This window comes from Symsagittifera roscoffensis, chromosome 1, assembly GCF_963678635.1.
Source record: "Symsagittifera roscoffensis chromosome 1, txSymRosc1.1, whole genome shotgun sequence".
Classification (NCBI taxonomy): Eukaryota; Metazoa; Xenacoelomorpha; order Acoela; family Convolutidae; genus Symsagittifera; species Symsagittifera roscoffensis.
Genome location: NC_087062.1, coordinates 46,837,979 through 46,850,092, shown reverse-complemented (window position 1 = coordinate 46,850,092; position 12,114 = coordinate 46,837,979). Strand labels below are relative to the sequence as shown.

Below are 12,114 nucleotides of genomic sequence, written 5' to 3'. Positions count from 1 at the left end.
CTCTATACCCAATCTTAATACATAGCACGGAAGACCCGAAGTCTATAACGTATCTTAATACATTGGGTCTTCCATGCCCCCCCCCCCCCCCCCCCACTTAACCTCCAACATCTACTACTAATTTATATCAATTAATTTCAGCAACTCCTGATGTTTTTCTTGTATAAGTGTGTCAAGGTTCGTGTACCAGAAAAATATTTTTCCTGACTCTCTGCTTTTCAAAATTTGCTATACTCTAACCAGGTACACGAAGTACCCCACCTCCTGATCGTTCAACTTCAGCATCTGCCTCTTTCAGTTTTGTTAGATATCGACTTAGATCAACAAAATCCTGTTCAGCGTTAAAGGAAACAAATAGTGGTCTGTTTATTTGGTTAATGGTTTTCCGACCACGTCGGATTTTTTTCACAAATTCTTTATCTTCCATGTCAATAATTGATAAAAGCTTTTGAACAAACAAGTTTTCAACCCCGTTTTCTCTTGTTCAATTTCACTCGCAGAAATTTCTTTTGCTCTGTAGATGATGTTTTTTTTTCGATTCTCTTCAGCTTCTTGGCGCTTTTGTTCTTCGGTTGCTTCTATTAATATGCCTTTTATACGCTTAACCTTAAATGTATAACTTCCTTACAAACTTTCGTCTTTTCATCAATGTTTCCATGAATTGGTCCAGCTATAAACCTGTAGAGATCAGTCATCATGGTGTTTATGTTTTCCGATGCTTAGTCAAGGTCTTCTCTGAAGTTTTTGGAAGATCTCTTGTCTCAATTTCTTGTTCTTCAGTGATAATCTCTTTCACAGCAGGGTAGCAATCACCACAAAACCAAATTATCGCTGGTTCACACATATTTATAGGTGTTAACACATATTTAGCACAGAAATGTTTGGGACAACGATCGCATTCTAACACTTTGTCTGTGCGGTTTCCGTATGAAGCCTTGCAAACTTGATAATCCCAAGGTTCAATGGGCTCACTCACTGATGTTGTGCCTTAGCGGCGTATGACTTTCGCCTATGGAGGCATATTTCAGAAAGACTATTCTCTAAAACTTGCTTCGCCGCTCAAAGATAAGAAAACCTCAAAAACAATTTGCAAGTTGCCTTTTTGTTTTTGCCTCTCGACTTCTGGTTTTTCGTTTCCGGGTTTCGAATGCTACTTCGAAAAAAGCTAAGTAATTTTCGCTTATTTCTTATATCGTCTGCAGAAATTGCATCTCGAGGACAGGAGGGATGGTCTTTCTGTATCTTGTCTAGAACTAAGACTAGATGCTTCCTTTTTGATAACAAATGTTTCTGCAAGCTTATTATCGTGAGGCTTTCTGCTTTCAATTCTAGAAGACTTTTGAAGATTCAGGGAGTTCATTTTCGTCGGACGTACAAGATAGCTTGGATTCTCGATTTGAAAGGCTCGATAATTTCAAAAATACTATGTTGCAACCGGCCTAGTTAATGGCCTCTCGACTTCTCGACAACCGGCCTCTCGACTTCTGGTTTTTCGTTTCCGGGTTTCGAACGCTACTTCGAAAAAAGCTAAGTATTTTTCGCTTATTTCTTATATCGTCTGCAGAAATTGCATCTCAAGGACAGGAGGGATGGTCTTTCTGTATCTTGTCTAGAACTAAGACTAGATGCTTCCTTTTTGATAACAAATGTTTCTGCAAGCTTATTATCGTGAGGCTTTCTGCTTTCAATTCTAGAAGACTTTTGAAGATTCAGGGAGTTCATTTTCGTCGGACGTACAAGATAGCTTGGATTCTCGATTTGAAAGGCTCGATAATTTCAAAAATACTATGTTGCAACCGGCCTAGTTAATGCTTTGATGAGGACCGATGCTGTTGTTTATCATGTCATGCCAGGTAACGATATCGTTTTCACCTCGCAGATTTCCTCGGATAAGCAGACAATGTAGAATTTTCAGAGAATTTTCGTTGCTTGGGCTAAATCCGAGTGCGGGAACAGCGATCAATTTTCCGTATAATCGTTTCTGAATGGGATGGGATGCAATTTTGATGACACAATGATGTACACCATAGAATTATAGGGATGATCTTCGTATAAATAAGCAATGAAATGAAATCAAATGTTCATGCCTCTTGCTCAAGTCATCTGGAAACACACGGTTTGAACTGCTTAATAAATATCTCGCAACAATTGGGCTAAATCTATAGGCTCCTCTGACTTGAGAAGAAGTTGTTTCGGTTATTATTTGATTTCAAAATTAATTATTTGAATCGATGATACTTTAATTTGATGACGATGCATTAAATGCTGATAGTTCTGTAAAGAGTTTTTCTTCCTGTTGTATTCTGTGGGAAGGGCCTGGAAGTGCAGATGCATTTTTATATTGCTGGTATAATAATAATAATGAAGGATTTAGGATAAGTTCCAGGGGAATTGCTTCCCTGTCACTTTCAGTTTACTGAGTCTCATAGAAATTCAGTTTTGCAGTACTGATGCAGTTTGTGCAGTCGCAGCATAATCTCCAGGTGCAGGGGAGGTTTTCGTTGAATTTCGCAGTGAAGTAGCGCCAGTAGATAGTTGTCAGTTCTTCTTTGCATTGCGTTGATTTGATGACATCTTGGTTGAGATGCCTATTAAATATATTTGAAAGTGAACATGCTCGTTGCCAAAAATCAGATTCGCATTTTTTCAGTTGGAAGCATTTGCTGGTATAAAAGGGTATTGCGTGAGATCTTGTTATGCCTGTATCAATAATCTATACATACTTCTCCCAATCAATGTCAGTTTTCGAGTTGATAATCCTAGCAAAAAGTAAAACTACATGCATTTCATGATATAAGGACAGTGGTGGTAAGTGAAGTCTTTGAAGACGCGATTTATATGAAAGCTTGTTTGTGCCTAGTATCCAGATACTTGCTCGATGTTGAACCTTCTCAGTGAGTGCCAGTTCAGACTTAGATGGTTTCCAAAGAGACGATGCATAGCTGATTATTGGCACTACATATCCTCTGTATGCATTCTTCTTAGTGCTTATGGTCGAGCTATTGGCTAGGTTTCTTTTTAAAGAGAAGAAAGCTTTTAGCGATTTAGCGGATCTAGTTTTAGCGTGTTCCGTCCAAGACAGGTTGTTTTTGACTATAAGTCCAAGATCTTTCATAAAATCCGTTCCTGGTATATTCTGTTTTTTCATGCAAACAGACATACTGCCTTTAAACTGAAGGGTTTTGCATTTACTTAGGTTCCAAATTTTATTCGAGTCGATATTCAGGGTTATTGCGTTATCTGAGACAATTTTATAGTCGTCAGCATAGCCGAAGCAGTTGGACATGGCCACCGTTGGCAGGTCATTTATGTACAAAATAAACATGTGTGGGCCAAGTATTGATCCCTGCGGAACCCCACTTGTTATTGGCAGTAATTTTGAGATGCAATGCCCGATTCGCACCTGCTGGTATCTATCACTGAGATAATTTTTCAGTAGACAAAGGCACGCGCCATTGAAGCCGGTATGAAAAAGCTTTTCAATTAGTTTCAGGTGGTTGACTTTATCCAACGCCTTTTCAAAATCGAGATACAGGAATGAATGGTTATTTACATTCTTGTTGTCGTACATTAGATAGATTTCGTGGAGATAGAGTATGATGTTAGTAATGGTTGAGCGTTTCGTTCTGAAACCATGTGGTGAGTTATGCAGCAGTTTTTGCACCTTCGAGTACATTTTATCAAACATCAGTTTTTCTAATACCTTCGATGTAGCATTTAGAAGACTGATTGGCCTGTAATTGGAGACTACCTGTTTGTTATTTTCCTTGTGGATAGGCACTATTTCACTTACTTTCCAAGTAGATGGGAATTGCTGCTTGTTCGCAATCGTATTGAGAAGTAACATTAACGATTTTGAGATGGAGCTCCAGAGCTGTTTAAAGAGTAGGTTTCCCATTCTATCAGGTCCTTTTGACTTGTTTATGTTAAGATTTTTTAAAATGTCTTCTATTTGGATGATATTAAAATGAAAATGATTGAGGAGGGTCGCATTATCACTGTCTAGGTTTGAATCATATGGAATGTTGCTGTAGACGGAATGGAAATACCGGTTGAAAAATTCAGCTTTATCTCGGTCGGAGCGAGCTTTTTCACCATCAAGATACATTTCACTAGGCACAGTAGTAGAACGCCGAACGTTACGCAGATATTTTTGAAGTTCATCAAAACGCCCTTCTTTGAAAAGTTCTCTCTCATGGTTTAGCTGATCCATCAGAAGAGCATAGGCCAGGTTTGTTTGCGATTTTTCCAACTTCCTGAGGTTAGCTTCGCTCGGCTTTTTAGTATAATTATTAGTTAATGTAGCTCGGATTTTAATAAGATTAGAGGTTGAGGGGGTTACCCAAGGCGCCAGGGACAGCCGATGTTTAGTTTGTAAGGGAATGTGCTTTATTAGAATACTATAAATCCACTGGTACCACAGTCTAGTCATAACATCGAAATTGCTGTAGCAGTATGGCATGAAAGGCTCCTCAGCTAATTGATCGTTTATGGCTCTCCAGTCGGCTTTGGTATAAGCAAACTTTGCAAAGTCGAATTCAATTTCATGTGGTCTGTCGCGACGGAACGATTCGTTAGACTGAAATTGAATCCTTGCCTTGTAAGGCAAGTGATCGCTGGCGAAGTGGCTTTTCAGAAAGTTATCAATGCAAACATCAGAAAGGATATCCCCATTATTGCATAAGATCACGTCCAGTAAGTATTTTCTATGGTCGATTTTAATCACTTGTTCATAGTTAAAGCTGCAGAGAGCATCCAATACCACCTGTTTATTCTCAGCTCTGGATGTCAGTGTAGACCAGTCAGTTAGTGCAAAATTAATGTCTCCTAATAATATCACATTTCGAACTGAGTTTTCTTGTTGCACATATCTGATCTGATATGGTTAAGAAGTATCATCAGTTTATTTGCTGACCAGCAGTAGGAACTGTTTGACGGTGCGCTATATATGCAGCAGAGTAACAAGGGAATTTTGAAGTGAAGTATAGTGATTACAGTCTGGTGAGTCAAACATGATTCTCGTGTGGGGTATATTCTTTTTCACTCCAATGAGGACTCCTCCATGCTTAGTATTACCAATTTTACTGGGACGGTCACTTCTATGTATATCAAACTTCGGCAGAAAGAGCGCTGCATTGTCTAAATTTTCGGTGAGCCAGGTTTCCGTAAAGCACACTATATCATAGTTATCATTAACTTGTAGACTATTTGAGAGGTCAGCTCTTCTGTTGTAATCTAGGATGCTTCGTACATTGAATAAAAGAACAGTTGTGTAGTGGTTTAGTCAATCATTAGCCTCCTTTGGGTCCTCATAGACAACCCATTTGTTGTCTTGTCGTATTAACAGTTTCCCATCGCGGATCCTGAGGTCTTTTTGTCAATTTCTTCGTTAATAAGTTCGCGACGTTTTTGTAGCGCCTCATTTTCCAGTGGTGCTTCCTCTCGTGATAGCTCAAGACTGAGATAGACTGGCTTGTCGTACGTTTTTAGTTTGCTTGCCGGGGAAAGAATAAGCCAGCGCTGCCAAGGATTGGACACTTTGACTAGGATTGTTCGGGTTTTCGTATCGTTTCGTGGTCCAAGTCTCAGTAAATCATTGATGTTGCAGTTAACTTCAATGTGGGCAAATACCTGCTGGATTTCTGCAAGGTCGTGTTCCTGTCGCTTTCTAGGATCTCTGTCGTCTGATTCTTTGATTCCTCGCACTCGTATTCCCTCAGGGACCATTGTTGCTTCAGGTGTTTTGCGAATGGTGGCTGCTGGTTGATTTACTTGCGTTGTTTTAGGTGGATCAGATTTTACGATCATTGCAGTTTTGATTTCGAGAAGAGAATTTTTGAGTTCAATCATTTCTTTCTCGATGTTCGTAATTTTGCTTTGATTGGTTTCACTTAGCTCCATTTTTGCAATGAGAGAAATGATTTCATCGCGTTTGTTTTGCTCCACACAGTCATTGCACAATAGCATTACATTTGTCTTCAATTCAATTATTCCAGCTATTGCTGTTGCACTCAGATTGGTACATTTTTCGGTTAGGTGAATTTTGCAAGAGCAAGCTATACAGATGAAAAGTGGGTCACGTGCACGCACTGGTCCTTTACATGTTTTGCAGGCTTCATCGGAAGCCGAAGTTACTCGGGAACGAGTAGCAACTTTCGCTTTATCGACCATTAGAACGACTGGGAGAATAGATAGGTAAACCTATGGTTCCCGAAAGGGGAGTCCTGCGGATTACTGTTTCTACTCTGAGGCTGGGAACAGATATGTAAACCTATGGTTCCCGAGAGGGGAGACCAGCAGTTCAGTTTCTATTCAACGAGAAAAACTTACTTAATAGGTGCAGTTGCAATTCCGAAATCGACACTCAAATGTTGCCAGGTGACCTTCTCTATTGCACGAGTTTGAGTATTTTGTGTACAAAATCTTGTTTTTCAGGATGCTCTGGATACCTCTTAGACCCTCTTTGTTTAGATGGACTTCGTCTTCTTTAAGATGGTATATGCAGTATATTTTTTCGCACAGACCTCTGTATTTCCAGTTTCCTTTTTTTGTTCTCAGAAATCCGTTCACGTCTGATGCTCTCTTTCTGTACTCACCGCGATGTGGAATGCCAAGGATAAAAATTTTTGGGGCGCGTAGGGATAATTGGTCTGCTAATTTTGAAATCTCGTTGGCTATGTCCTGTTCGGAGACAGAAGATGGTACGTTGCGTTCGTATGCGTCGTTACCACCAATGAAAAGTACAATTAGATCGTATTTACCCTTTTCCGGCAAGAAGTCGATCACACTGCCAATCCGAGCTCCAGGTAGAGACAAAATGTTGAAATTCGGAAAAATTAGATTCCTTACTTGAGAGTCTGCAATCAGCAGGTTTCTAGATGAAGACGTTCTGAATTGATGATAACGTCAATACATTTACACGGAGCAACCACGGCTACTCCGGAGAAACATTAACCTGAAAGCAAACTATTTAATAAGTTTGCTTTTAGGTTAATGGCCCTATCCATTGCTTTCTAGCATGGCCCTATCCAGCTTGTGCGCTTACCGTAACTAAACGAAGGGCCTCTTTTGTAATTTAGTTCTATTTGCTGCAGATTTGTAGGAAAGTTAATCACATAAAAAGTCTAGTAACTGATCACAAGATTCTTGCTCTCGGAGAGAACATTAACGAGGAAAAATTGCAACAAGTTGAAAATCAATCCGTCTAATTTACAGAGTTAAAGTGCATCATATCCAAATTATCGCCCATTATTAGAACTTTTAGCTATTTTGGTACTTACAACGCTTCATGCGTTTTTTGTTGAAGATCTTCATTTGATAATTCATTAATATCATCCAGAGCGGCTTGATCATTTGAGATTCCTGAATATCCACTTTCTGATTCAGACATTTTCAGATCTGAAATTCATCTGCTTCAAAACAACATAGACATGCCTGACAAGTATAAATGTATTTTCGCCTAACAAAAGCCGCAAAATAAGGCAACCAGGGCTGTTCAAAAATCAATTGCGATTCCAATCGATTGTAATCATGCATGATTTTTGGCAACAATTACTTGATTTTTTATTATAGTTAATTGCAATGATTGATTGTAGAGGCTGCAGTCATTGATATCACGCACAGCTGCACTAAGTTACTGCTACCCACCTCAAACATATTGGAGAGGTTCTTCAGTACTGCCAAGTATGCCCATGGTGATTTGCGACAGAGCCTTATGCCATCAAACCTGGAGATGAAGCTCTTAACAACAAATTTTGGGATGACAAACTCGTGTCGAGAATCTGCGCGTCAGAGCAATAGTTTTTCTTCATTTCTTACTTACTTTATAGTATACTTCAGTTGCAATTGATTGTAAAGTTGGGCAATGATTGATTGTAAAATCTCATGTCATTGCAATGATTGATTGGTACAGAATTAATTGATTGTTAGTGTTGCAATTGATTTTTGAACAGCCCTGAAGTCGACCGAGATGTAACAAAAGTCAAAAACTTTTCGCCGAAAAAAAGGAAACCAAAACATAAACAGTAACCAAAGAATTCAAAAGCAGACCCAATTCCTTGTCTACGAACTGTTAATTTGAAACATCTTTTCAAACACCGACTGTTTGACAGCTTTTTTGACACGCATCTCGCCATGTGAGACAGTCGACCAGAATGGCCTAAAATGCATGGCAGCAACGAATTTTAATCTGGAACAGTTCAGTGGGAAAATTGGCCGTTTTGAACGACTAGTAGTGCTAATCGTTCAATTGGACGAATTGGAAGCGGTCGGTTTAGACTACGTAAAATTTTAAAAATTCGTTCGGTTGTAAAGACACGTTACGATCTTGAGATTTCGTGACAATTGAAAAACTGCGAATATCAGAACGACGACTTTCGCTGAAAAAGAAGAGACACACAAGAATTATAACGAACGACAGAAATAATAGTCGAAGATATTAGCGGAAAAGCTATCCGAATAGTAAAGATAGTGAAGCTACTGTAACATTCGCCCGGAAGATACATATCGACGGAAAACAAAACTAAGTCCTAAGACGACTGGCCAACATCTAAACAGAGCTTTACATGCTTTTAACCGTCTCTACCAAGCCAGTACTTTCGGTGGTCTTTCTAACATCGGGTCGACAAAAAACGTTACTGCTTTCGGCTTCGGTCAAAACACTCAAATTAACTTAATTACATGCAGAAATAGTGAGCTCATGGCTGGGTCTCAGTATCCCCAGACCACGAGGTCACTCCTAAAATCAGGGCTACTACTATTTATTGAATTATTGTTGTTTTTGTTCAGTAGATGAAATTCATCATCTCCATCGAAGATGGATCAACCCTTTCCCCCAACTCCTAGCTTCTCATCTTAGCAGAATGAATTCAGATGTTAATTAAATTCAATTCAAGACATGACAGAGAAGCTAAAAGTTTATGTAAGTTAATAAAAGTTCCAGTCCCGAGACCCCTCCGGATTCCTGAATCCGGGGAAATAAGGCTCTTACTCTCCTTCCGGAAGGCTGGTTTTCCACCCTTCACCGTTGTTCGCAACGGCCTTGCAACTATTGTAGCGACACAATAGTTGCAACTCGGAGCGGTCTCTGCTCTTTCTGCAATTTGTTGTTGTCTCTCAATCACAATCTCCGTTGTTAACGCTATCGCAACTAATGTTGTTGTGTTTTTCTTCCGGTTTTCTGCCAAAATGGCCGTTTCTGACGTTTCTCAGAAATATGACGTCATACTTCGAATTTTTAAAATTTCAAAATACCAGAATATCTTGACCCTCACCATTTGACTAATCGTCCCTGTAACATTGTTAATCGCTTAAAACCGTCAATTCGGAAGGTTCGCTGCTAAAATTCTGAATCTGCTGAATTTGCATTTTGGTCCATTCTGGTCGAGTGTCACATACTCCCCGGACAGCCCGTTCAATGTCCTTATTGAATCTCGCAATGTCCGTAAAATAGGTACAGTGTCATCGAACAGAATTTACAAAATGCACGAAATTACTTTTATCCGCGTCACATCAACTCACTGCAGAATATAAATGGCATCATACTACATCACTATAGCCTTCAAATTCTTTCATAAATCTGCACAATGAGGATATGACCTAAGATAAAAACATCTTTTCCGACTTCCAATGTCAATGTCCTGATTAAAACTTTTTCTCCTAGATTTAAAAGGTGTTGGTTTGCAGGACAGTCCTGCCAACCAACAAGCTAAAATTATCCTACTATGCTTCTTCCCTTCGGAAATTTCGCTTGTTATTGTCCTGAAAATTAAAACTAAGAAACTCCGTGGTTAGAAAAAACAATGAAACAATCTCCCTCTTCGAGAGATTACCCAAGCCTTTCATATCACCACAAAGTGATCAATTCTCCTAGTTGATTAAAAACAGTCATGCAGGCTGTAATATTTAAATATACTCTTTCACTCAAGCCTTTCTAAATATATAGTAACTAAGTGTCGCTAAAGCCACTAACTAAAATCAAAATGCAAATTTTTAAATGCAACAAATTCTTCAATGTTCAAAGCTCAACTAAATGTTTCAGTTTTCAATTACAACTTGGTTGCTTGGTTTCTCACTTGAGTTTTTTCACACAAATAAAACAATTCGGAATTTTATTTTCTTCTTCTTCGTCACTCCTTTGTTTTTTTTTCTTTTTTTGTCGTTTAGAAGTTCTAAAACTTCTAAATTCTTCTAAATTTTTTTCTTTTTGCACTTTCAGTTTCTGTGTCTTGCAGCACATCGTTAGCTATCCTGACGCTGTTGGAAACAGTCCTCCAACACTTCTGCTCTTCTACCCTCTGTTTGCAACAAGGTAGAGGATCCACGTTAGATTCTCTGTTTCGGCAGAAGCTGTTGTGGAGACACAACGTCACGTTTCTCTCCAAATCTTCCTTCAACATCTCTTCATTCTCCTTTCCACTACGTTCACTCGCCCTGGAAATTCTCTTTACAGCGGTGGTCACTGCATTCCGATGAGTCACGGAGGCTCGCTTGAAAGCTCCTGCTCCAATGTCCAGCTGATATTCACTGTACACTCTACCGTGCTTCGACATATGCTTCTTAGCATATTCGTACAACCATGCAGTCATGTTAGCTCTGAACCATGGCATCAATCGTCTCCTTGCCCATATCTTCTTCACTTCCATCGGAATGTTTAGAATCTTGCACATTGTCTCAAAAAGATCTAGATCTTTCAGACAATCCAATTTCCGCAACTGTTCTCTCGTCGGCGCTTCCTGTCTATTGTTCTCTCTTACGTGAGCTTCCAGCCATCGTATCGCCATCATAACTCCCACTATCACTATTGTTATGGGCTGTGATGAGTCTGGTAAACCCAAGGCGAGCAGCTCTGCAGAGTCCCAGATCAACACCAGATTACTACGCTTGGGATACCACCAGGTCTGCAGCAAGCAGTGGCAGGGAAACTCGTCATGTGTCAACATGATGCTCCTCCAATTACGTTTTACCGAAGCTTCCATTAATGGTTCCATTTCCATCATTACTCGGTGGACCTCATCATTCTCGTCTACTGTATTGTAATATGTAACAGTTGATCCTCTCTGTTTCTGTCTTTCAAAGTCACTGAAGTTCCCACTCACGTATCCCATGAACTTCCTTCCCAGTATCGATTCCAACTCTTCCTTTGTTCTCTCTGGAACTGCTGAGATCATTTTGCATAGCAACTCGTAAGATTTTTTGGACATTCTCGTTAGTCTCACACACTTTGGTACTGAGAAGGCTTGATCCACGATCGTTCTCGTACTCTTCTTATCCACAGCTACGAAATGCACCGGGTATCTGCTCTTGCACATTGGAGCCAATGTCGAGCCCACCAGTATCGTACTCCTGATGGTCTACAATAAGTCTCACTTTGTCTGATGTTCATTTCCGCCTCGATCGCTTCCCTCCATTTTCCTATGTGTTTCTGCTCGGTTTGCAAAACTCCTGGGAGTACTTCTACACTGATGGCTGTGACCATCTCATGTTTCTGTTCTAGATTCAATAGTGACTCTAAAGAACTAAATATGCTGTAGAACCCTAGTGCAGTCACTAGATTCACCTCGGTTCCTCCATGACAATCCGCTATCAGTTCCGTTTCCGTTCATGCTTTCATCACGACATTCCCAAACAATACTGTCAATTGCTTGTGTTGTTTCTCTAGGGTCTTCACACAGTCCAGACTTCCACAAACGTGACCCTCCAGTCCACAGACTTTTGCCAGACAGCTACCAAGTTTGACCCAGTCTTCTGGTCCCCAGCCAGGCAACTCCACTTTATCTTCCCGTTGCTCCTAGAGGCTGTTATCATCACATTATATATGATGTTCAGGTCACGCAGGTTGCAGTCTGCATTCAGCTCCCTCTGCACGTCTTGTGTAGCCCGTAATATCGAGTCAGCGTTGGGACTAGTACACCATGATGGCCTCATCAATTCCCACACTGCCATCAAGCTCGTTCTTAGTAATTCATCTGAGAATCCCAACCCAAACTCCACTCTTTTGTCGGATTTTGGTACGGAAGGTGCAGTCACCTCTTCTTCCAAGACCAGTCCCAATTTGGTCTGAGGATTGGTAGCGCTCTTAATCGTTACAATTCTCGACGTCCAGAATCTTAGCAA

General features: G+C 40.0%; 1 protein-coding gene across 1 annotated transcript in view; it reads right to left on the bottom strand.

Annotated features, from left to right (window-relative positions):
• Positions 1-12,114, bottom strand: part of LOC134845224 (coiled-coil domain-containing protein 113-like) — a 139,264-nt gene that overhangs the window by 46,859 nt on the left and 80,291 nt on the right. The window contains exon 2 of the mRNA XM_063862138.1: positions 7,281-7,400. Within this exon, the coding sequence (XP_063718208.1) occupies positions 7,281-7,390 (110 nt within the window). The 5' untranslated portion in view covers positions 7,391-7,400. The remainder of the gene's footprint in view (positions 1-7,280; positions 7,401-12,114) is intronic.